The following is a 26,681-nucleotide window of genomic DNA, read 5'->3' on the forward strand; positions in this document are numbered from 1 at the left end:
GCAGATGGTTGGAGTCTTACAATATTTATTAATTCAATAGGGGAATTCAATAGGGGAAGACAGGAGAATGGTCGTAGACAGGCAAAAGGGTCAAACCCAGTTCAGATGTTACGATTGTCGTCGAAATGATCGGACCAAGGTGCAGCGTGGTAGGCGTACATTTTATTTTTATTAAAAATGAACACCCAAAAACAACAAAGGAAAACAAATGTAACGTTCAGTAGGCTACACAGAGCTGTACAAAAACAACATCCCACAAACTAAGGTGGCAAAACAGGCTGCCTAAGTAGGATTCCCAATCAGAGACAACGATAGACAGCTGCCTCTGATTGGGAACCACACTCGGCCAAAAACAAAGAAATATAGAACATAGAATGCCCACCCAAATCACACCCTGACCTAACCAAATAGAGAAATAAAAAGGCTCTCTAAAGGTCAGGGCGTGACATCAGAGTCCAAAAGATACCGAAGGACAGGCAGAATCAAGGTCAGGCCAGGCAGGATGATCAGGCAGGTGGGAAAGAAGTCCAGAGTCAGGCAGTGGTCAAAACCGGGAGGACTATCAAAAAGAGAATAGCAAAAGGAGTATGGTAAAAACACACTGGTTGACTTGACTAACGTACAAGACGAACTGGCGCAGAGAGACAGGAAACACAGGGATAAATACACTGGAGACAATAATGAGGACAGGTGAAACTGATCAGGGTGTGACAGTAGATGTTCGAAAGGCGCTCATCAGTGTCTTGTACAGCTGTATGCGTGGAGGCCTGCAGATGCTAAATGTGTTTGTTTACCGTGAGACGGGCAGTCTTTTGCATGACAATAACCGTCTGACAAAATGTATTGACCACCACAGCCCTAGGTACACCCACACCATTCCAACACAGAAAAGTTGCTTTTAAACATACCCAATTACCATTTTTTTTGGAAGGAAAACTATTTCCCTCCTATTGTAATTATTTATTGGTCATATTTAATAGAAATCTGGAAAGATTGGACAGATACTTTAAAGCTTTATTGTATTGCAATAAAGCATAGAATAATTTGAAGTCTTTGACATGGAATAATTGTTTCCAGCGCAGCCAAATTTGTCATGGCTGCGCTGCTGGTGAATGTGCTTAACAAGGCATGTGCTTTGTTATTTCATATCACGCCGTCCCAAACTTAGTTTTAGGCTTGCTGATTTTATTGACTATGAGCTTTGGTTTAACAATGATGACATTCCATTTGAAATATGTGAAGTTGGGAGTGTCTGTATGTTTTGCTTTTTCTACAATGTAGAAAATAGTAAAAATAAAGAAAAACCCTTGAATGGGTAGGTGTGTCCAAACTTTTGACTGGCACTGTATATACTTTTTATATTCTCCTTTATTATTTTCCCCTAACCCTACCACCCCTCCCCTAATTGGAGTAAACTAATGGACAAAAACACTTCCAGCTTATACGTACTATATATATTTTACGGACACAGTATATTTTACAATAGTTGTCTTTTGTTTGTTTTGGTTTTTACTTGAGTAATTTTCTATTAAGGTTTCTTTACTTTTACTCAAGTATGACAATTGGGTACTTTTTCCACCACTGATTATGTATCCGGGTAAGTCCAAGAAGACTAGCTTCTTATTTCCCTTTGTTGATAACCAACCATAATCAACAGTATGAATATTTGGCATTAATAATTATTCTAGATCAGTTGTCATTAGTTTTCTGTGCCATGATCCACTTAATAATCAAAACAAGATTTCTGGCCACAGTGTACTGAGCATAGTGTGAAGGAATTGGGCCGTGAGTACCAACCAGTGGGTCCCAACTATGTGGTTTATATGATGTCTATGGTCCAAACCACCATCGTGAGGCACTGGTCTACATTAGATCACTGTAAACTATGATAAGGCCCTGCCTCACCATAAAGGTCAATGTGTTGGCCAACTTAGCCAATGCAATCAGTGTTTGCTGTACTGTAGTTGTCCTGGTCCCAATTGGCCAAATCTGAAGTGACTGAAGCTGCTTACAACAAATTGCTAGTTTGTAGACATTTTCCATGGATTACATAAATAATCAGGCCTTTGTTGAAAAGCAAAGGCTTCTGCTTAATGTGTGATCTGCAGGGTATTACTTTCTCATTTGTCTGTTACAATAACAGATTAGTCCCCAGGTTCAAGCGTTATGTTTGCCTCCGTATTGATGTAGTACACATTGGCCTACAGTCAGTATACGACTGGAATGAGATTGAATTTTCCTTAATACTTACTGCCATTTCAATACATGATCTCACACAACTCAGCGTGCAGTCAGTTTTATGTGCTCGAAAGAATTGTAAGTGAGACAAAAGCTCCAAAAACCATTACAGAAAGGGAAGGGAAAAAATCCTAAATAAAGTGTGTGCTCCGGGAGCACGGCCAGGCAGGGGAAATGATTGCATGGTCTTGAGGCCACATTAGTTCCTAGCCAAGGAATTTCCATGGAGGACACAGCGGGGCCACTCTACTTTTCAGATGATTTAACCTCTCTGTCTCTGAGATGGCCAGCGGTGAGGAGTGCTAAAATAACACTGACGTCCTACAACCAGTAACATTAGCAACAGCAAACTGCCAACTCTTAGCTAGACCTACTGCACTTCACAAAATAGGAAGAGAGAAAAAGTTTTTTTAAATTAATAAACTCCTAATTATCCTTGGATCTGGCTGATTAACAATATGATATAGCAATAAAGCACGTGCCATAAAACATTGATAATGAATGAAAACACCAATTAGCTGAGACAGCTATTAGCAGCACAGAAGAGATGTACTGTAGCATCGCAGCAAAGACTCCCATTATACATTACTGAAGATCTAGAAGAGCACATTTGTCAAGTGACTAAACGTAGGTGGTGTTCCTGCTAGCAGTCTACTCTAGATGGATGTATTAGATCAAGAGCACTGTGGAGCTAAATCATCTTCTTGGCCTATGAGCCCATTCAATCCGGCCTGCAGGTGGTTTAAGTAAAACAAGTATTATAATCGACATTGAAATTACTAAAACCTAATCGAAACTCTGTAGAAATGATAAAGGACCTACTTTTATTGTCATTTCACTGTGTCCAGCTTGCTAACAGTCATCAAAACAAATCGGAAATTGCAAAAGCGATGGTTAGAGAACTAATGGCTAATTTTGACGACCAGGAAATATCATAAATTTTAAGTGTGTTTCTACGGATCTCAGTGAAGACCGAATACGGTCTGCGGGAAAAATGAGTTTGACACCCCTGGCTGATACATTCACTTAACATCAACATACATTATACTGCACTATGGCTCAATGATGAATCCATGTGTAGAGAGGATTGTTTTAACAAGTAGCCCCATGGAATGTCTGAGGCTCATGACTGTGGAGCAAAGGGGAGACGTTAGGCTGTGTTTTGTGAATTGCTCCATTGTGCTCCACAGGTGAGCCCCACAGCAGAACAGTTCCCAGCACTGACATTAAGACACAATCCAGGCGTTCCGGTACCGCTTGCTGTGCAGTAGCAGAGAGAATAGTCTATGACTTGGGTGACTGGAGTTTTTGAAAAAAAATTGGGCCTTCCTCTGACACCGCCGAGTATATAGGTCCTGGATGGCAGGAAGCTTGGCCACAGTGATGTACTGGGCCGTACGCACTACCTTCTGTAGCGCCTTGCGGTCGGATGCTGAGCATTTGCCATACCAGGCGGTGATGCAACCAGTCAGGATGCTCTCGATGGTGCAGCTGTATAACTTTTTGAGGATCTGGGGACCCATGCCAAATCTTTTTAGTCTCCTGAGGGAGAAAAGGTGTTGTCGTGCCCTCTTCATGACTGTCTTGGTGTGTTTGGGGCACGATCATCTGTTGGTGATGTGGACACCAAGGAACTTGAAGCTATCAACCTTTTCCACTACAACCTATTCGGTTCTCCTTTTCCTGTAGTCCACGATCAGCTCCTATGTCTTGCTCATCATTGAGGAAGAGGTTGTTGTCCTGGCACCACACTGCCAGGACTCTGACCTACCTATAGGCTGTCTCATTGTTGTTGTGTTTTCAGCAAACTTAATGATGGTGTTGGAGTCTTGCTTAGCCATGCAGTCGTGGGTGAACAGGATGTACAGGAGGGGACCAAGCACACACCCCTGAGGGGACCCAGTGTTAAGGATCAGCGTGGCAGATGTGTTGTTGCCTTACCATTTGCGGGCAGCCCGTCGGGAAGTCCAGGATCCAGTAGCAGAGGGAGGTGTTTAGTTCCAGGGTCCTTAGCTTAGTGATGAGCTTCGTGGGCACTATGGTGTTGAATGCTGAGCTGTAGTCAATGAACAGCATTCTCACATAGGTGTTCCTTTTGTCTAGGTGGGAAAGGGCAGTGTGTAGTTCGATTGAGATTGCTTCATCTGTTGAGGCGGTATGCGAATTGGAGTGGGTATATGGTTTCTCAGATGATGGTGTTGATGTGAGCCATGACCAGCCTTTCAAAGCACTTCATGGCCACCGACGTGAGTGCTGCGGAGCGGTAGTCATTTAGCCAGGTTACCTTCGCTTTCTTGGGCACAGGGACTATGGTGGTCTGCTTGAAACATGTAGGTATTACAGACTCAGTCAGGGAGAGGTTGAAAATGTCAGTGAAGACACTTGCCAGTTGGCCCGCACATGCTCTGAGTACACGTCCTGGTATTCCGGCTGGCCCCTCGGCCTTGTGAATGTTGACCTCTTTAAAGGTCTTTCTCACATCGGCTACGGAGAGCGTGATCACACAGTTGTCCGGAACAACTGGTGCTCTCATGCATGCTTCAGTGTTGCTTGCCTTAAAGCGAGCATAAACGGCATTTACAGTGGTTCCTCCTGTAAAAGTTGCGTCGTACTGCAGCACACCTTGCGGGCTGCCGCAGAATTCTATGGCATGTTATTTAAGTGTCAGCCGTTGTTGCCATTAATGCTAGTTAATGCTAGTTTGACCACCAGAGGGCATCTTTGAGAAGCATTTTACTTTTTTATATTGGCTGTACTAGAGAATTTAAGTAAGGACATATTATATGGGATTTATTTTAAGAAATATATTTTAATTAATTTGTTTCATATTATGGTGTTTCTATTCCACGAAAAACGAAACCCTCAGGGTTTCCATTAGGAAAATATGGCGCTGTACAACGTGATTGGTCGGGAGTAGGCTACAGTACTAAGAGCAAAAATATCTTAACATTTCCACACCCTAATTGTGTTCTAACCAATACCTAAATGGATATTCAGTGGAAATAAAAATCTCATTGATTTATCAAGACCAGTCCCCATGCTTGTCTCAGAACAGCTCAAAACGGTACTGAAATAGTTGACCACACACGGGTAGGCTATTGCTTGAAATCGTATTGCTTCTTTCTTAAATATGCTTTAAATGCCACATTGTCACAAATAATTGAACACACACAATTCTTAAAACTCTGAGAAGGGTAATAGGAGGTGATCTGCACTTCATATTAAACTGACATTCTTATTGCTCTGGTACTGTGTGTTTCGATCCTCTCATTCACTCACTCACTCACTCACTCACTCACTCACTCACTCACTCACTCGCACTTGCTGTCTTGACCTCTAAATGCTCAGCTATGAAAAGCCAACTGACATTTACTCCTGTGGTGCTGACCGGTTACACCCTCTATAACCACTGTTTATATTATTTGACCCTGCTGGTCATCATTTTTACATTGTATTCAATTTCCAGTGAGTGAGCCATCGATTCACTGATGGTTGAAGATGATGGGTGATCGGCAAATGCAGTATGGATTCTGCTGGCATCACAGCACAACATCAGCATCACTCTAATCACAGTCAGAAGACAGTTGAAGAAACTTGAGTGGACTTATGGAAAGGGTCTGTAAGCCATACACTACCGGTCAAAAGTTTTAGAACACCTACTCATTCAAGGGTTTCTTTATTTTTACTATTTTCTACATTGTAGAATATTAGTTAAGACATCAAAACTATGAAATAACACATATGAAATTATGTAGTAACCAAAGAAGTGTTAAACAAATTCTTCAAAGTAGCCACCCTTTGCCTTGATGTCAGCTTTGCACACTCTTGGCATTATCTCAACCAGCTTCATGAGGCATTCACCTGGAATGCATTTCAATTAACAGATGTGCCTTGCTAAAAGTTAATTTGTGGAATTTCTTAATGCATTTGAGCCAATCAGTTGTGTTGTGACAAGGTAGGGTTGGCATATAGAATATAGCCCTATTTGGTAAAATACCAAGTCCATTTTATGGCAAGAACAGCTCAAATAAGCAAAGAGAAACGACAGTCCATCATTACTTTAAGACATGAAGGTCAGTCAATCTGGAAAATTTCATGAACTTTCAAAGTTTCTTCAAGTGCAGCCGCAAAAACCATCAAGCGCTTTAATGAAACTTGCTCTTATGAGGACCGCCACAGGAAAGGAAGACCCAGAGTTACCTCTGCTGCAGAGGATACGTTCATTAGAGTTAACTGCACCTCAGATTGCAGCCCAAATTTTTTTCCCACTGAGTTCAAGTAACAGACACATCTCAACATCAACTGTTCAGAGGAGACTGCGTGAATCAGGCCTTAATGGTTGTATTGCTGCAAAGACTTGCTTGGGACAAGAAACACGAGCAATGGACCTTAGACCGGTGGAAATCTGTCCTTTGGTTAGTTGAGTCCAAATCTGAGATTTTTGATTCCTACCGCCGTGTCTTTGTGAGACAGAGTACGTGAACGGATGATCTCCGCATGTGTGGTTCCCACCATGAAGCATGGAGGAGGCGGTGTGATGGTGTGGGGGTGCTTTGCTGGTGACACTGTCAGTGATTTATTTTGGAATTTAAGGCGCACTTAACCAGCATGGCTACCACAGCATTCTGCAGCAATACATCATCCCATCTGGTTTGTACTTAGTGGGGCTATCATTTGTTATTCAACAGGAAAATGACCCAAAGCACACCTCCAACTGTGTAAGGGCAATTTTACCAAGGAGAGTGATGGAGTCCTTCATCAGATGACCTAGCCTCCACAATCACCCAACCTCAACCCAATTGAGATGGTTTGGGATGAGTTGGACTGCAGAGTAAAGGAAAAGCAGCTAACAAGGGCTCATATGTGGGAACTCCTTCAAGACAGTTAGAAAAGCATTCCAGGTGAAGCTGGTTGATAGAATGCCAAGAGTGTGCAAAGCTGCCATCAAGGCAAAGAGTGGCCACTTTGAAGAGTCAAAAATATATTTTGATTTGTTTAACACTTTGTTTTGGTTACTATGTGATTCCACATGTGTTATTTCATAGTTTTGATGTCTTCACTGTTATTCGTTCACAAAAACACCCTGTGGCGTACTGCACTAGCATCGAATAGTGCCCGCTATATCCACTTTTCAGGGATGTCAGGAACCAATACACACGGTCAGCAAAGGCTAGCTTTTTCAAACAGAAATTTGCATCCTGCAGCACTAATTCCAAAAATGTTTGGGACACTGTAAAGTCCATGGAGAACAAGAGTACCTCCTCCCAGCTTCCCACTGCACTGAGACTAGGAAACACTGTCACCACTGATAAATCCACGATAATCGAGAATTTCAATAAATATTTCTCTACGGCTGGCCATGCTTTCCATCTGGCTACCCCAACCCCGGCCAACAGCTCTGCACCCTCCCGCAGCAACTGGCCCAAGCTCCCCACCGCTTTTCCTTCACCCAAATCCAGACAGCTGATGTTCTGAAAGAGCTGCAAAATCTGCATCCCTACAAATCAGCTGGGCTAGACAATCTGGACCCTCTCTTCCTAAAATTATCCGCCGCCATTGTTGCAACCCCTATTACTAGTCTGTTCAACCTCTCTTTCGTATCGTCTGTGATTCCTAAAGATTGGAAAGCGGCCGCGGTCATCCCCCTCTTCAAAGGGCTGGTCACGGGTGCACCTCAGCCATGCTCAAGGTCGTAAACGATATCATAACCGCCATAAAAGACAGTACTGTGCAGCCGTCTTCATCAACCTGGCCAAGGCTTTCGACTCTGTCAATCACCGTATTCTTATCGGCAGACTCAACAGCCTTGTTTTCTCTAATGACTGCCTCGCCTGGTTCATCAACTACTTCTCAGATAGAGTTCAGTATGTCAAATCAGAGAGCCTGTTGTCCGGACCTCTGGCATCTCTATGGGGGTGTCACAGGGTTCAATTCTCGGGCCGACTCTTTTCTCTGGATATATCAATGATGTCATTCTTGCTGCAGGTGATTCTTTGATCCACCTCTACGCAGACGACACCATTCTGTATACATCTGGCCCTTCTTTGGACACTGTGTTAACAAACCTCCAAACGAGCTTCAACGCCATACAACACTCATTCTATGGCCTCCAACTGCTCTTAAATGCAAGTAAAACGAAATGCATGCTCTTCAACCAATCGCTGCCCGCACCTGCCCGCCCGTCTAGCATCACTACTCTGGACGGTTCTGACTTAGAATATGTGGACAACTACAAATATCTAGGTGTCTGGCTAGACTGTAAACTCTCCTTCCAGACTCACATTAAGCATCTCCAATCCAAAGTTAAATCTAGAATCGTCTTCCTATTTCGCAACAAAGCCTCCTTCACTCATGCTGCCAAACATACCCTCGTAAAACGGACTATCCTACCGATCCTTGACTTCGGCGATGTCATTTACAAAATAGCCTCCAACACTCTACTCAGCAAATTGAATGCAGTCTATCACAGTGCCATCCGTTTTGTCACCAAAGCCCCATATACTACCCACCACTATGCTCTCGTTGGCTGGTCCTCGCTACATATTCGTCGCCAAACCCACTGGCTCCAGGTCGTCTATAAGTCTTTGCTAGGTAAAGCTCGGCCTTATTTCAGCTCACTGGTCACCATAGCAACACCCACCCGTAGCACGCTCCAGCAGGTATATTTCACTGGTCATCCCCAAAGCCAATTCTTCCTTTGCCTGCCTTTCCTTCCAGTTCTCTGCTGCCAATGACTGGAACGAATTACAAAAATCACTGAAGTTGGAGACTTATATCTCCCTCACTAACATTAAGCATCAGCTGTCAGAGCAGCTTACCGATCGCTGCAGCTGTACACAGCCCATCTGTAAACAGCCCATCCAACCAACTACCTACCTCATCCCCATATTTGTTTTTGTTTTTCTGCTCTTTTGCACCCCAGTATTTCTACTAGCACATCCTCATCTGCACAAATATCAATCAAGTGTAAATTGCTAAATTGTAATTACTTCGCCACTATTGGCCTATTTATTGCCTTACCTCCTTACTTCATTTGCACACACTGTATACAGATTTTTCTATTGTTATTTACTGTCTGTTTGTTTATCCCATGCGTAACTCTGTGTTGTTGTTTTTGTCGCACTGCTTTGCTTTATCTTGGCCAGGTCGCAGTTTTAAATGAGAACTTGTTCTCAACTGGCCTACCTGGTTAAATAAAGGTGAAATTGACTGGTACATAACATTAGACAGTAGACAGTACTGTATTGCTCCAAATTATGTTCAGGGTTAATGCTAGGGAAATATAAAGCCATTGTATTTACTAGCTTGGCTAAGGGATGTGTTTCAGAGCAGTAATAATACAAAGGAATAACACAAGATTATGTTTTTATATTGACATTATTTGATACATCAAATGCCTCAGCTGCTACACACCCAGAAACAGAAAGAGAGAATAACATTCATGTCATGTCACAAGAAGTGAACCTACACGTGCCTTCTCACCCCACTCCCGCACCTATCCGCATTTCCCCACCCTGCTCTCCTCCAATCAGCTGCTCCCAAGAGACACGTGCACGCCTGCGTTGCCATGGAGACACCATGTGGCCCATTCTCCGTAGTCCTCCATGGCAGCTGGTGCCTGGATACGGCTGTGATTGATGGGTTGTGTTGTGAAAGGACGTGTCTGGTGCGCCAGGGTCTTTGCTTCCATGAGCTTCAGCCCTGTGTAGCATACTGACATTGTGATGATGATGCTCAGGAAGGAGAGAAAATCAATGGTTAGGAAAGATGAGAGGGCGAAAGAGACTGGCCGTGATTTCTCTGTCACTGTAAAGTGGTCTGTCTGACTGAACTTCTGGACTTGTGATGTGGAGATGACATTTATAGTCTAAAGGTCCTATTTATTGTCCTCCATATTTCCTTCCTTTTAGATATTTCACGGTGTTCCACTCGATAGGTAACTGTTTGAAGAAATCGAGATAGAAGGAATTGGCAATTGAAAGGGAATCAGATATCACCTAGCAAATAATACTTTACTCAAGCAATCTTCACATAATATTATGACTATGATTGGCAAATCTCCACCATAACATGTTGCTAGTTAGTGGTGCACACTAGTAGCGCTTCAATCAGTGATGTCACTCGCTCTGAGACGTTGAAATAGTTGTTTCCCTTGCTCTGTAATGGCCGTGGCTTTTGTGCCGCAATAGGTAACAATGCTTTTTGGTTCAAGCCCAGGTTGGGGTGAGGAGAGGGACAGAAGTAATACTGTTACACATGCAAGAAGACACAGGGCTACTTCACCTTTTATTTAATTTATTTTTATTTAACCTTTATTTAACTAGGCAAGTCAGTTAAGAACAAATTCTTATTTACCATGACGGCCTACCCCGGCCAAAGCACCTATAAGCATGTGACAAATGTTTATTCAATGCAGAGGGAATATTTATCCCTCCCTAGGTTGAACTGTATCAATCTCATTTCAACATGAGTTCCTAATAAGAACCAGAAGGTAATGACCAGGGATACATGATTAACAGGCAGACAGACACACGGCTCTCTGCTTTAGGATGCTCCATCAGTTGGGTCCTGGCCAGCCATTGATCAGCCTCTGCTGCTACTGCCTTATCATGTGGTACCAGAGCAGAGAGGCTGTGCCATGCTGCAGTGGTCTGGGTGAATCAGCCACTGGAGAGAGAGGGCAGACAGACAGAGAGGGCAGGCACTAGGGAGAGACAGACATACAGAGAGGGCTGGCACTAGGGAGAGACAGACAGACAGAGAGGGCTGGCACTTGGGAGAGACAGACAGACAGAGCCCTACAGCAGGGATAGACACAGAGGAAGAGGGGAAAACTGAGCCTGGAGGAGGGAGAGAAGGTTACACAGACAGGGATACTATGTCTACCACACCTACCTAAAGCTGGCAATGGAAGAGGATAAGAGTGCAATGATGAGGTTAGGCTATTGCCATCAGGCATGTGCAGTATGAGAGTCTACTCCAAGCTGAATTTCATGAGCATTTTGCAAGGAGACCGTAAACTCTGCAGTAGAGATGCCAGATATTGCAAAGTTGTGTAGGGGACACTTTTGTCTGCTGCGTACGTGTGCTCTGTGTGTGTATGTGCTTCGTGTGTGTGTAATGCATGTGTGTGTGTATCCCACAGTGGTATGGCAGGCCTGGGATATTGTTGCCAAGGAGGCTAATTTCTTATGAGGCTGTTTATTTTTCATGCGGCGCACCCAGATGTTACACAAACCCATGAACCTCCTGTGTTTCCCTTTACACCCACGACTCTCCGACTCATTCATACTCATATTCATATTGGCTGTGTTATTTCTCACCTCCTTAGTCACAATGCGTGGCAGAGGCTCAGTGTCTGTTACTAATGCCCCTCTTTACAATGGAGTATTCACAGATGCACTGCAAACGTTTTGATCTCGCTCACACACTCTCACGCGCCTCCCCCAGGATCCGCATTTGGATTCCTGCATCTCTCCTCCTCATGTGGGCGCCAGCCAACATGAAGGATCAGAAATTATCTGTTGAGATGATGCACTCCACTCACCATAACAGGCCACAGTGTTTGAGATGGTAATGGGGGACTGTAGTGCTCTGTGGTGACCGCAATAAAAATCCATGTGACCGTTGAATCACGGTAATCTCCTTTTATGCACTTAGGACATGCATTGGTACTGCAGGTCACTAATGGCCTGGTTCTGAGGGCTCTAGTTTCCCTCAAACCACTCTGACATCAATGCAAATGCAATCGAAAATCACATCAAACACAGTAGCTCTATAGTACTTTTAAAACTCACCTCACTGTGATGGTCAATTTGAAGAAATAAGTTCAACAGCAGGTTGAAACATGGTCATTGTGGATGTTGTTTCAAAGCCTAACAAAACTACATGGACAACGCTTTCTAAGGTGATGATTAATTCAAAACAACCATATGCACATTAGAGCTTGTGCATACGGATAGGCATAGTGGTTAAGAGTGTTGGACCAGTAACCGAAAGGTCGTTGGTTTGAATCCCCGAGATGACTAGAAAAATCTGTTGGTGTGCCCTTGAGCAAGGCACTTAACCCTAATTGCTCCTGTAAGTCACTCTGGATAAGAGTGTCTGCTAAGTGAAGAAAATGTCAATGTGAATATGAGCCCAAGCCTGATTATTATTTTTTCAATTAAAATAATGATTGTGCCGTTATACAATACATAGCCTACCGTATTTTAGGCAAGGCAGAAAAACATGAATAAAAAAAGCTGATTGAAGATGTCTTTGGTGCATATTTGGTCGAGCTAGCCTATACTCCTAAATTAAACACATTCTAGTAATCACCTTTGAGTGTAGACTGAATTATTATGTATACTGGATGGACTGGTTATTTTATGCTACACTCTAAAACTTCTATCTATGAGTATTGGAGAGAAAGTATAGGCCTATGAGATGCTGTTGGTTCATTGATTGTGCAGGGCAGCTTACAGAGTTAGCCTACAATTATAGTGAATTTGAATTTGATTTTGAATAGCATAGTAACTTTTTATATTTTAAAGGCTGTCACATTACCTTTAACTACAGAATATCTCACCATCGTGTGTTTCAATCTCCTCCTCTCTCTCCTTCATTCCTTTCTGGATCGTGCAGAGAAAGGGGCTATCAACAGTTTAATGAAATATGTTTAGTTGTGAAAACTAAACATTTTCCCAAACTGATTTTACTTGGTTTCCCAAATTAAGCACTTGGTAGCTGCAGGAACAGGGTTGGAGAGCCTGTGGCATACAGAGTTTGGGCGGAATATAACCTGTCACGTAGCAAGAGGCTACATGCTACTCAAACAGTGGTTGATGCTTGAAGTGAAATAACCAGAGTATGCATTTATTAAAATGTTATTTTAATATAAGCTTTATTTAACTAGGCAAGTCAGTTAAGAACAAGTTCTTGTTTACAATGATGGCCTACCAAAAGGCAAAAGACCTCCTGCGGGTGATTTTAAAAAAAAAATATTTAAAAAATAAAAATATAGGACAAAATTACCCATGATTGAAAAACGAACCTGAGAGAACAGCATGTGTAGCCTGAGTCAAGAAACAGAGCGCAAGTTTTTTTGCGACTTTCTCAAAACATCAGTAGCCTATTGTCGCATCATGCAGCACATATAAACTCAGCAAAAAAGGAAACGTCAACTGCGTTTATTTTCAGTAAACTTAACATGTGTAAATATTTGTATGAACATAACAAGATTCAACAACTGAGACATAAACTAAACAAGTTCCACAGACATGTGACTAACAGAAATGGAATAATGTGTCCCTGAACAAAGGGGGGTAAAAATCTAAAGTAACAGTCAGTATGTGGTGTGGCCACCAGCTGCATTAAGTACTGCAGTGCATCTCCTCCTCATGGACTGCGCCAGATTTGCCAGTTCTTGCTGTGAGATGTTACCCCACTCTTCCACCAAGGCACCTGCAAGTTCCCAGACATTTCTGGGAGGAATGGCCCTAGCCCTCACCCTCCGATCCAACAGGTCCCAGACGTGCTCAATGGGATTGAGATTTTTTTTAAATATATATTTTTTATTTCTCCTTTATTTAACCAGGTAGGCTAGTTGAGAACAAGTTCTCATTTTCAACTGCGACCTGGCCAAGATAAAGCATAGCAATTCGACACATACAACAACACAGTTACACATGGAATAAACAAAACATACAGTCAATAATACAGTCGAAAAATTTCATTTCTGGACTACCCATCCCGGATCCGGGATATTTGTCATCAGAAACGCTGACTAGCCTAGCCTAGCGCGAACGGTATATAATAAAATATAATTTCATGAAATCACAAGTGCAATATTGCAAAACAAAGCTTAGCCTTTTGTTAATCCATCTGTCGTCTCAGATTTGAAATGATGCTTTACAGCGCAAGCAATACTTGCATTTGTCTAAATTTATCGATCGCTCGACAAAACAATAAGAACACCTAGCGTCAGGTAACTTGGTCACAAATCAGAAAAGCAATCAAATTAATTGTTTACCTTTGATGATCTTCGGATGGTTTCACTCGTGAGAATCCCAGTTAGACAGCAAATGTTCCTTTTGTTCCATAAAGATATTTTTTATATCCAAATACCTCCGTTTGTTTGCTGCGTTATGCCCAGGAATCCACCGGAAAGAGCGTTCGCGACAACCCCGGAAAAAACTCCAAATTATATCCATAATGTCCACAGAAACATGTCAAACGTTGTTTATAATCCATCTCCAGGGTGTTTTTCAAATATCTATTTGATAATATATCAACCGGCACAGTTGGCTTTTCACTAGGACCGAGAGAAACAATGGCTGCCTTTCACTTTTTTGCAAAAATCCCTCGGAGAGCCCCCACCTATCCACTTACGCAATGTGGTCGTTCACGCTCATCCTTCAAAATAAAAGCCTGAAACTATGTCTAAAGGCTGTTGACACCTTAGGGAAGAGATAGAAAAAGAAGTCTGGTTCATATCCCTTTATATGGTCAATAGGTATGCATGGGAACAGAGAGGTCTCAAGAACAGGGCCACTTCCTGGTTGGATTTTCCTCAGGTTTTAGCCTGCAATATCAGTTCTTTTTAACTCACAGACAAAATGTTTACAGTTTTGGAATCTTCAGAGTGTTTTCTATCCTAATCTGACTATTATATGCATATTCTAGTTTCTGGGGCTGAGAAATAGGCAGTTTCAAATGGGTATGCTTTTTTAGCCAAAAGCAAAAACTGCGCCCCCTAGTCTTATTAAGGCAATAAATAGGCCATGGTGGCGAAGTAATTACAATATATCAATTAAACACTGGGATGGTTTATGTGCAGAAGATGCATGTGCAAGTAGAGATACTGGGGTGCAAAAGAGCAAGATAAATACATAAATACAGTATGGGGATGAGGTAGATAGATTGGCTGTTTACAGATGGGCTATGTACAGGTGCAGTGATCTGTGAGCTGCTCTGACAGCTGGTGCTTAAAGCCAGTGATTTTTGCAGTTCGTTCCAGTCATTGGCAGCAGAGAACTGGAAGGAAAGGCGACCAAAGGAGGAATTGGCTTTGGGTTTGACCAGTGAGATATACCTGGTGGAGAGCGTGCTACTAGTGGGTGCTGCTATGGTGACCAGTGAGCTGAGATATCGTTAATGTGCTTTAACTGTAGTGTTCCATTTGTACATGTGCATTTGTGGGACACAACAAAAAAGAAACCAAGCCTAGCATCACACAGTTCTGCTCCCTAAATGTCCTTTCTCTTTCATGTCTCACACACTCAATTGCATTACGACCTCTCCTTCTACACATGCGTGCTGTGTGCTCCTAAAGAAATCGTATTTAACTGATGAGATACACAAGCTACATTCCTTGCCAAATGCCAACATTTTTATCACAAATTCAAAATGGACTGGTTAACTGAAGTATGGAAATATGTGTTCCGACAATGAGATGCAGTTCTGGAATCATTTTTGCTTCGGCTACTTTGCGGTTATCACTAGTTACGACAGCCACAAAGTCAACATTGGCTATACATTAGTTTGATAAAGACAGAGCGTATTTTCATCAGAATCACTAAGCCTAGGCCTAACAGATGTCCTGGCCATAATTCATCCACATGCAGTGTTCAATTTAGAATTGTTAATCCATTCCAAGGACACGGCATAATAAACTCAATCGAACGTCTGTATATCGAAAAGAAGACAGATTTTGGTTTGTAACCTTGAAAAATGTCTTTCAACTTGCCAAATTCAGCTCTGTTTCATATGATCACTATTTAAGAATAACTGTTCCAGGGCCTCCTGAGTGGTGCAGTGGTCTAAGGCACTGCATTGCAGTGCTAGCTGTGCCATTTAGAGATTCTGGTTCGAGTCCAGGCTCTGTCGCAGCCGGCTGTGACCGGGAGACCCATGGGGCGGTGCACAATTGGCCCAGCGTCGTCCGGGTTAGGGGAGGGTTTGACCGGCAGGGATGTTCTTGTCCGATCGTGCTCTAGCAATTCCTGTGGTGGGCTTGGCACAATGTACGCTGACACGATTGCCAGGTGAAAGGTGTTTCCTAAGACACATTGATGTGGCTGGCTTCTGGGTTAAGTGGGCATTGTGTCAAGAAGCAGTGCGGACACAAGGCTCTTGACCTTCGCGTCTCCCAAGTCCCTACGGGAGTTACAGCGATGAGACAAAACTGTTACTACCACTTGGATACCACAAAAAAGGGGTAAAAAGTAAAAAAAAATGTAAAAGAAGAATAACTGGTCCAGACGCGAGATGCGAATGACTTCAAACTAAAATAGGTGGGGTGGGGAATTAAGAGTGTCTTGTCTGCTAAATTAACAAAACAAGGCTATGCCATTGCACAGGCATCTGCAAGCAAGCGCCACACTGCTGAGCTTACTACCTTTTTGAAGATTGTGTTCCACGATATAACATAACCAGTATTGATATTACAGTTTCAATAAATTCATGTTTTTTTTTATTGCTTTTGATATTAGGATTCATTATCTGTAAAGGTTATGATAAATTAGGCATTGTTGCTCACTGTTGGCATGTAGACAAATGTGCACTTTTTTTCTAAAAATAGCTTTCTTTTTTCATTTCATTTCAGTATAAATTAAGCAAGGGATTTCAGAACACTTAGTCCTCGAGAGGCAATTCATTTAGCAGCAGTTAAAAGTACATACAGACAAATTCACATATTAAAATGGAAAAACACAACAACAACATTTACAGAATAATTACAAACAAGTCGGCAGGATAAGTGGCAAGTCTTAAAATGTCTGAATTTGGCTGGCATTTGCATGACAAAGTGCAAGTGCTTAAAGTTCAAATAAGTCTAACATCTTGTTCATTGACTGTGGTTTAGACATTCCTGCCAAACTAAATATATGATTATTGGAGATTTGACATTGGTTAAGATATGGGCATGAGACAGCAGAGCCAAGCTGAGGTCCATGAAATCTTATCTGCTTCCTAGTGAGCTTGTGGGAGGTCATCTACAATATAAACTGAAGGACATGTTTTATATTAGTAAGAGTTTACCGGCATGCAAATTGCACCTCAGTACAGTATTTCAAGCATACCTTCAGAGAAGCATTCATACTATACTAGGTTAGGGCGGTGTCCATATTTTCATACCGTCATACCTTCTTGCTTTTGTGCTGTTGTCTGTGCCCAATAATGTTTGTAACATGTTTTGTGCTGCTAACATGTTGTGCTGCTGCCATGTTGTTGTCATGTGGTGTTGCTACCATGCTGTGTTGTCATGTGTTGCTGCCATGCCATGTTGTTGTTTTAGGTCTCACTTTATGTAGTGTTGTGGTGTCTCTCTTGTCGTGATGTGTGTTTTGTCCTATATACACTACCGTTCAAAAGTTTGGGGTCACTTACAAATGTTCTTGTTTTTGAAAGAAAAGCACATTTTATGTCCATTAAAATAACATCAAATTCATCAGAAATACAGTGTAGACATTGTTAATGTTGTAAATGACTATTGTAGCTGGAAACGGAAGATTTTTTATGGAATATCTACATAGGCATACAGAGGCCTATTATCAGCAACCATCACTCCTGTGTTCCAATGACACGTTGTGTTAGCTAATCCAAGTTTATAATTTTAAAAGGCTAATTGATCATTAGAAACCCTCCTGCGATTATGTTAGCACAGCTGAAAACTTTTGTACTGATTAAAGCAGCAATAAAACTGGCCTTCTTTAGACTAGTTGAGTATCTGGAGCATCAGCATTTGTGGATTCGATTACAGGCTCAAAATGGCCACAAACAAATACTTTTCTTCTGAAACTCGTCAGTCTATTCTTGTTCGGAGAAATGAAGCCTATTCCATGCGAGAAATTGCCAAGAATATGAAGATCTCGTACAACGCTGTGTTTTCCCAATAAAAAATAAAAACATTATTTTTAACAGTATTGAAAATCATACCGTCGGTATTTCGAAATACCCCGGTATACGGTAAAAGTGGTATATCGCCCAAGCCTTTACTGTACTGTACAGAGTGCATTCTCTATTGCAGACTTATTCACTGTACACACAAGTTACAGCCACACAGACCTACAGTTTCATCAATACAGAGAAGGCTGTTCAGGGATAAACAAGTGCTTGTGGATTGTTCCCTCTCCACAAAGGCACATCTGTCTGCATGCTTAACTGCATAATGAATGAAGCCTGTGACTCCAATAACTTTCAGGGAGAGACAGTAATACTGCCTCATCACTTTGGCTTGCCAGAAAAGTCATGTTATTTTAAAGTGCAGTAGTAACTGGATTGGATTGGTACAATCATTTGCCATCGATTTATGCTGTGGAGACGCACGATAGTTGATGATCAACTCAAAGATTGCAGCAAATGTGCAGAGCTAAAAAATAAAGTGGTATTCTTGACACTGTTTGTTTGAAAAAAACATTTACTAGAGTACTGATTGCTGAACTTGAATGTATAATGTGGCCTGCATCCGGCACTGATGATCTTACTGTTAGGTATTTGTGCTGATTTGGAATTTTTGCTCAGGTATCAAACTCAGACAGTGTATGGTAGTGAACCCCCAGATGAAGTGGTGTAAATAGACAAAAGGGCTACTCTGTTGTAGGATAAAGGTTGTTCAGTAAGTAGCTTCTCTCCCTCATATGTAATTGTGGTAGAATTGCCTCATCAAGCTATTTCTGTCTCAGCCCTATCTCCACAAATGGAAACACGTGTAGAGAAGAAATGCAGTGCGCTTGCCGTGTGTAATTGCTGCATTGCCTAATCAAACAACAGTGTCAAAGCCAATAAAATTGTACCCTTCAATTAAAGGTTGTTCTTATGGCCTACATCTAATTAGTAGAGCGCCTGTTCATTTTGGGGACTTGAATTACCTCCATCTCCCCTTGAATTACCGCTGTCCTCCCTCCCCCTATCCCCAACACTGGGTGTAGTCCGTGTTTATTATCCATACAAACGATTGAACAAGTCAACCAAAAACACTGTTTGAGATTCAAATTTTAATTTCAAATAGGGTGCTCACAGACTCAAACAAGCTCCTTTTTTTCTAATAACTTGATTGCTTTCAGAATTGGGCCATAGCCAATAATAAAGCAGTTTACATTTGATCTCATGGATTCCTTTTCATTCCATAAACCATTGATGTTTACACATAATCCAGAATATTTCATTTTTGATTCTGTTAAAAGGTCCATTTTGAAAAGGTTTCTTTGAACTGATGTCATGCTGGCTACAATACTTGTTTTGGTACTGTTCAAAAGGGCAAAGCATCGTCTGTAACTGCCGGCCTAAATTCACAGCATTCCTCCTCTTCACAGATTGAAAAGAACCACTGAGGGTACAGACACTTTAAATAAACCACAGCGGAGGTGCAAAACGAGGAATCGGGAATACATGGGAAAAATTGGGCAATTGCTCATGGTTTCTAAGAGGCGAGGACACACTTCTGGCATGTGCGACCAAATTTCTTTTCAATCGTCTGTCAAATCCACCGCTGCAGCTGCTGGTTCACAGTCCTCTGTTTTTCATGAGAGCGTTTTAAAAAGTGCTCCCTGCCATTCATGCGAATCGCTGTCAGCTTTTTCTGGGGCGTTTCTCCCGGCTCTGCTTGTTTTGCCACTGGATAGCCTACGTGCTGAGAGGGAAAACAAGAGAACGATAGAAAATAATGGAAAGAAAGGAGGAAAAACTGTCTGTCACGTTCGCTGGAATAATTATCGGACCAAGGCGCAGCGGATGTTGAGTTCCACATAATTTATTAGAAAGTGCACAAAACAAACAAAAAAAGAACGAAACAAACAACGAACCGTGACTACAGAGGTGCTACGTGCACTAACTCAAAACAATATCCCATAAAACACAGGTGGAAAAAATGCTACTTAAATATGATCCCCCAATTAGAGACAACGATAGCCAGCTGCCTCTAATTGGGAATCATACCAAAAACCAACACAGAAAAACTAAACTAGAACCCCACATAGAAAATAATAACTAGAAAACCCCCCACTCACTCCCTGACCTACTCCACCATAGAAAATAAGGACTCTATGGTCAGGACGTGACCCTGTCATTTGGTCTGGGAAAGGCTCACAGTCACTGGAAGTATGGATTGGAATGTTTATGTTGTAGTAGCATCTCCAGGGATGGTACTAGTTATAGGAGACCTCTATGAAGGCCCTTGCAGGCTGAAGTCACAGAAACTAGGAGAGAGAGGGAGGGAGGGAGGCACCTGGGTAAAGGGAAGAGCTGGGACAATGGTTAACCACAGATTGTCATCCCATATTTCTGTTCTTTAAGCTTACAGTCAACCTTGGCCCAGGAATCCCCCCCCCCCCCCCCCCCGATCCCACATGCTGAATACAGGATATGAGGTCAAGGCTTTCTCTTTCTGTTGGCTAGTGATACCACCTTTCAATCCGGTAGCTAGTTAGTATTACTTTGCTTTCATAGAATATTTCCCTTTTATTCCATTTGTTTACTGTCACTCTTTTATTCAGATCAGAAAGAGGAATCTCAGGTTTGCTGGTTTGTTCTGTTAAATAGGTCAGTCTTTGTTCTTTTGTCGATGCAGAGTTGGATCTCAATGAGAACACTACAAAGCCAATGAAGACTCCGGTTTCTCTCCTGGGTACAGACCAGCATCAAGGATCTGCAGTGAGACTGCTAGTGTCAGGTTCCCCTCATAAGATGTTGGTTGCTTCTGATACAGGATTTAGTCCAAGCGAGTGTTTGATGCACCTACTCATTGACAGCAGTTTGATTATAGGTCCACTGCTGTAGGAATTCCTGAAGCCAGTTCTCACACAACTCATTTTAGTTCAGCTCAGCTCTGGAGCCATTACACTACATTACATTCAGCAGGCGGTCGGGTCTCATCTTCCTAAAGAGATGTTCAATAGCCCAGAGTGGAACTAGGGTTAACGCAGTCTGTTTGAAAACAGAAAAAAGACTACTACACTACAACTAAGGGACCAACAACATTAAACTTACAGCTCTTTCAGACATGTGTGGTGCTGATTGACAGCTTTGCCTGAGGGTTGTTAGAGAGAGAAACACTTTGTTAACACAGTGAGCTGCTTGGAAATATGTGACCAGACATTTCATGGTTGTTAGGTGTACAAGGTGAAAACAGTTATTTTTCAGCCAACGTTTGGTATTTTATTAGGATCCCCATTACCTGTTGCGAAAGCAGCAGCTACTCTTCCTGGGGTCCACACAAAACATGAAACATGACAATACAGAACATTAATAGACAGAACAGCTCAAGGACAGAACTAAAAAAACAGCACACATAACCTACATATCAATACATAGACACAAAATATCTAGGTCAAATAGCGGAGAGTATTTGACAAGAGTCACAAGAGTATTAGTGAGGTCGGATTGGTCTGCTACATGGCAGACCAATCCGAACTCATCTCTTAGCATGTCCAGTTCATCCATTATCTCAGCCAATCACAGCTAGCGAGACACTTCCTTTCTTTTTCCATGGCTAAACCAACTGGACATGAAATTCTTATGCTTTGAAGTAATGACGTGCGTAGTCTCTTGAAACGGGTCACATTTTGTCAAACACAATTTTTTTCCAACAGTTTGCTAAGAGCTGGCAACAAGCTGATAGGTCTGCTGTTAGAACCAGTAAAGGCCACTTTACCACTCTTGGGTAGCGAAATGACTTTGGCTTCTCTCCAGGCCTGAGGGCAAACACCTTCCTCTAGTCTCAGATTAAATACATGACAGATAAGTGTGGGCATAGAGTCAGATACCATCCTCAGTAGCTTTCCACCTAAGTTGTCAATGCCAGGTTTGTCATTATTGATCGATAACAATCATTTCTCCACCTCTCCCACACTAACTTTACAAAATATTCACTTAAAAGCTATTGGCAGCCATTTGAGGGAAAACATGCCCAGTTTAAAAAATAAGAAACTGTGAGTGTTAATGAGATTTCCCTGCCATCCGTAACCTATTTCACAGTTGGAAAATAATCCTTGGCACAAATATCATAACAGAATTATTATAAACCCATAATAAGATAAAGTATTAAATGTCTCTTTTGCACTTTTTTTTAATCCCTTTTGAATAAATCCACAGAATGATTTGGGGTGGTGTAAAACAGCAAATACATTAACTCTTCTCAGATATATGGATTCAGAGACGTTTGTGGAGCACGTGTCAACAAAGATAGAAAACATAGAGAAGGAAGGGTTGATTGAATCCCTCCCCATACCTTGATCTGTTGGAGATGATGACCCTGTTATGACTGACTTTTGCCAACTTTCTGTTTTGTGTTTTGATACACAGAGATCCGTAACCAGCTGGTGGAGCAGTTCAAATGCCTGGAGCAGCAGTCCGAGTCTCGTATCCAGCTGCTGCAGGACCTGCAGGACTTCTTCCGCCGCAAGGCTGAGATCCAGCTGGAGTACTCCCGCAGCCTGGAGAAACTGGCCGAGCGCTTCTCCAACAAGATCCGCAGCTCCAGAGAACACCACCAGTTCAAGTGAGTTTCCCTCCCTGCAGAGATGAGACGACGACATGGCTAGAGACCACCTAGCTTCAAACTGAGACAAATATTTAAACTGTATCTGAGGCAGCGAGGGAGAGAGTAGAGTGTGTGTGTGCGAACGTGTGTTTATGGGTCTACTTGCCTTGCAAACACCTGTCTACTCTATGTTTGTGTGTGTGCTTGGGTGGGCAGAATTTATTTTTGAATTGCCTGAGAGCGTGTGAACTTATTGAGTACACATGAAGTTACCCTGAACAAAAATATAAACGCAACATGCAACAATTTAATTTCATGTAAGGAAATCTGTCAATTAAAATACATTCATTAGGCCCTTATCTATGGATTTCACTTGACTGGGAATACAGGTATGCATCTGTTGGTCACAGATACCTTTAAAAAAAGTAGGAGCATGGATCAGAAAACCAGTCAGTATCTTGTGTGACAACCATTTGCCTCATGCAGCGCAATACATCTCCTTCGCATTGAGTTGATCAGGCTGTTGATTGTGGCTTGTGGAATGTTGTCCCACTCCTCTTCAATGGCTGTGTGAAGTTGCTGGATATTGGAGGGAACTGGAACATGCTGTCGTACACGTCGACCCAGAGCATCCCAAACATGCTCAATGGGTGACATGCACAGGAGGTTGGTGGCACCTTAATTGGGGAGGATGGGCTTGTGGTAATGGCTGGAGCGGAATAGTTGAATGGTATCAAATACATCAAACACATGGTTTGATGCCATTCCATTTACTCCGTTCCAGACATTATTATGAGCCGTCTTCCCCTCAGCAGCCTCCACTGGTGACATTTCTGTTCAGTGTGCAGGCCATGGAAGAACTGGGACATTTTCAGCTTTCAGGAATTGTGTACAGATCCTTTCAACGTGGGGCAGAGCATTATCATGCTGAAACATGATGTGGCGGCGGGGTCGCCGAGTGGTTAGAGCATTGGGCTAGTAACCAAAAGGTTGCAAGTTTGAATCCCCAAGCTGACAAGGTACAAATCTGTCGTTCTGCCCCTGTACAAGGCAGTTAACCCACTGTTCCTAGGCCGTCATTGAAAATAAGAATTTGTTCTTAACTGACTGGCTTAGTTAAATAAAAGGTAAAAAAGAAATGATGAATGGCAAGTCAATGGGCCTCAGGATCTCCTCATTAAAATAGCCATCGATGAAATGCGATAGTGTTGATTTTCCGTAGCTCATGCCTGCCCATACCATAATGCCACCGCCGCCATGGGGCACTCTGTTCACAACGTTAACATCAGCAAACTGCTCGCCATATGCCCGGTACAGTTGAAACTGGGATTCATCTGTGAAGAGCACACTTCTCCAGCATGCCAGTGGCCATCGAAAGTGAGCATTTTCCCACTGAAGTCGGTTACGACGCTGAACTGCAGTCAGGTCAAGACCCTGGTGAGGATGACGAGCACGCAGATGAGCTTCCATGAGACGGTTTCTGCCAGTTTGTGCAGTAATTCTATAGTTTCATCAGCTGTCCGTGTGGCTTGTCTCAGACGATCCTACAGGTGAAGAAGTCGGATGTGGAGGTCCTAGACTGGTGTGGTTCCACATGGTCTGTGGTGTGTTAGGTCAGTTGGACGTACTGCCAAATTCTCTAAAATTACATTGGAGGCGGCTTATGGTAGAGAAATTAGCATTAAATTATCTGCCAACAGTTCTGGTGGACATTCCTGCAGTCAGCATTCCAATTGCACGCTCCCTCAAAACTTGAGACATCTGTGTTGTGTGACAAAACTATACAATTTAGAGTGGCCTTTTATTTTCTCCAGCACAAGGTGCACCTGTGTAATGATCGTGCTATTTAATCAGCTTATTGATATGCCACACCTGTCAGGTGGATGGATTATCTTGTCAATGGAGAAATGATCACTAACAGGGATGTAAACAAATTTGTGCACAACATTTTTGAGAAATATGCTTATTTAAAATATATATATATATATATTCTTTTAGGGGTAGATCAGCTTTAATATTGCAGATAGATTATGGATTCCATCAATATTATTGTCTGCATCATTTCCAATCCCCCATATATGGGGTAAAGATATACAGTACAAGTCAAAGTTTGGACACACCTACTCATTCCAGGGTTTTTCATATTTTTTTTAACTTTTACTGCATCAGATGACCTGGCCTCCACAATTTCCCGACCTTAACCCAATTGAGATGGATTAGGATGAGTTGGACAGCAGAGTGAAGGAAAAGCAGCCAACAAGTGCTCAGCATATGTGGGAACTCCTTCAAGATTGTTGTAAAAGCATTCCAGGTGAAGCTGGTTGAGAGAATACCAAGAGTGTGCAAAGCTGTCATCAAGGAAAAGGGTGGCTACTTTGAAGAATCTCAAATATAAAAAATATTTTGATTTGTTTAACACTTTTTTGGTTACTACATGATTCCATATGTGTTATTTTATAGTTTTGATGTCTTCACTATTATTCTACAATGTAGAAAGTAGTAAAAATAAAGAAAACCCTTGATTATATACAGTGCATTTGGAAGTCCATATTATTGCATATTATTATACATACTGCTGCTGTTTAATTAATTATTTGTTACTTTTTTTTTTTTTTTACTAACATTTTTTAAAACTTATTAATGCTTAAAGCATTGTTGTTTAAGGGCTTGTAGGTAAGCATTTCACTGTAAGGTCTACTACACCTGTTGTATTCGGCGCATGTGACAAATACAATTTGATTTGATTTGATTATGGCAAGAACTGCTCAAATTAGCAAAGAGAAACAACAGTCCATCATTATTTTAAGACATGAAGAAAAACCACCAAGCACTATGATGAAACTGGCTCTCATGACGACCGCCACAGGAAAGGAAGACCCAGAGTTACCTCTGCTGCAGAGGATAAGTTCATTGGAGTTAGTTATCTGCACCTCATATTGCAGCCCAAATAAATGCTTCACAGAGTTCAAGTAACAGACACGTCTCAAATCTTATCTAATCAAATGTATTTATATAGCCCTTCTTACATCAGCTGATATCTCAAAGTGCTGTACAGAAACCCAGCCTAAAAGCCCAAACAGCAAGCAATGCAGGTGTAGAAGCACGGTGGCTAGGAATAACTCCCTAGAAAGGGTCATCAACTGTTCAGAGGAGACTGTGTGAATCAGGCCAAACTTTTGACTGGTACTGTATATTTTCCTTCATTATTTTCCCCTAACCCTACCACCCTTCCTAATTGGAGTAAACTAATGGACAACAAAACGTAGGCTTCTACTTCCAGCTTATATATACTATATATATTATACGTAGACAGTATATTTTACAATAGTTATCTTTTGTTTTAGTCCCACCCTTCAGCTCCACTCAACTCCTCCCATCTATCTCTGAACACCATCGAGTTTTGATTTCTATTTGCCATATTTTTTATATATTTTTTTATTTCACTTTTATTTAAATAGGCCATAGTGGCAAAGTCATTACAATATAGCAATTAAACACTGGAGTGATAGATAGGCGGAAGATGAATGTGCAAGAAGAGATACTGGGGTGCAAAGGAGCAAAATAAATAAATAAATACAGTTTTGGGATGAGGTAGTTGGATGGGCTATTTACAGATGGGCTATGTACAGGTGCAGTGATCTATGAGCTGCTCTGACAGCTGGTGCTTAAAGTTAAATCAGCTTCAGTGATTTTTGCAGTTCATTCCGGTCATTGGCAGCAGAGAACTGGAAGGAAAGGCAGCCAAAGGAAGAATTGTCTTTGGGGGTGACCAGTGAAATATACATGCTGGAGCACGTGCTACGCGTGGGTGCTGCTATGGTGACCAGTGAGCTGAGATAAGGCGGGGCTCTACCTAGCAAAGACTTGTAGATGACCTGTAGCCAGTGGGTTTGGCGACGAGTATGAAGCGAGGGCCAGCCAACCAGAGCGTACAGGTCTCAGTGTATAGTATATGGGGCTTTGTTCACAAAACGGATGGCACTGT

The 26,681-nt window shown here is 42.0% G+C and overlaps 1 protein-coding gene across 2 annotated transcripts in view; it reads left to right on the top strand.

Moving 5' to 3' along the window:
* LOC129815462 (SLIT-ROBO Rho GTPase-activating protein 3) overlaps positions 1 to 26,681 on the top strand; it is a 106,911-nt gene that overhangs the window by 7,677 nt on the left and 72,553 nt on the right. For both annotated transcript variants that reach the window (XM_055869330.1, XM_055869331.1), the window contains exon 2: positions 22,519 to 22,714. In XM_055869330.1, the coding sequence (XP_055725305.1) occupies positions 22,519 to 22,714 (196 nt within the window). The remainder of the gene's footprint in view (positions 1 to 22,518; positions 22,715 to 26,681) is intronic.

The sequence above is a fragment of the Salvelinus fontinalis genome, chromosome 18 (assembly GCF_029448725.1).
Source record: "Salvelinus fontinalis isolate EN_2023a chromosome 18, ASM2944872v1, whole genome shotgun sequence".
NCBI classification, from domain to species: Eukaryota; Metazoa; Chordata; class Actinopteri; order Salmoniformes; family Salmonidae; genus Salvelinus; species Salvelinus fontinalis.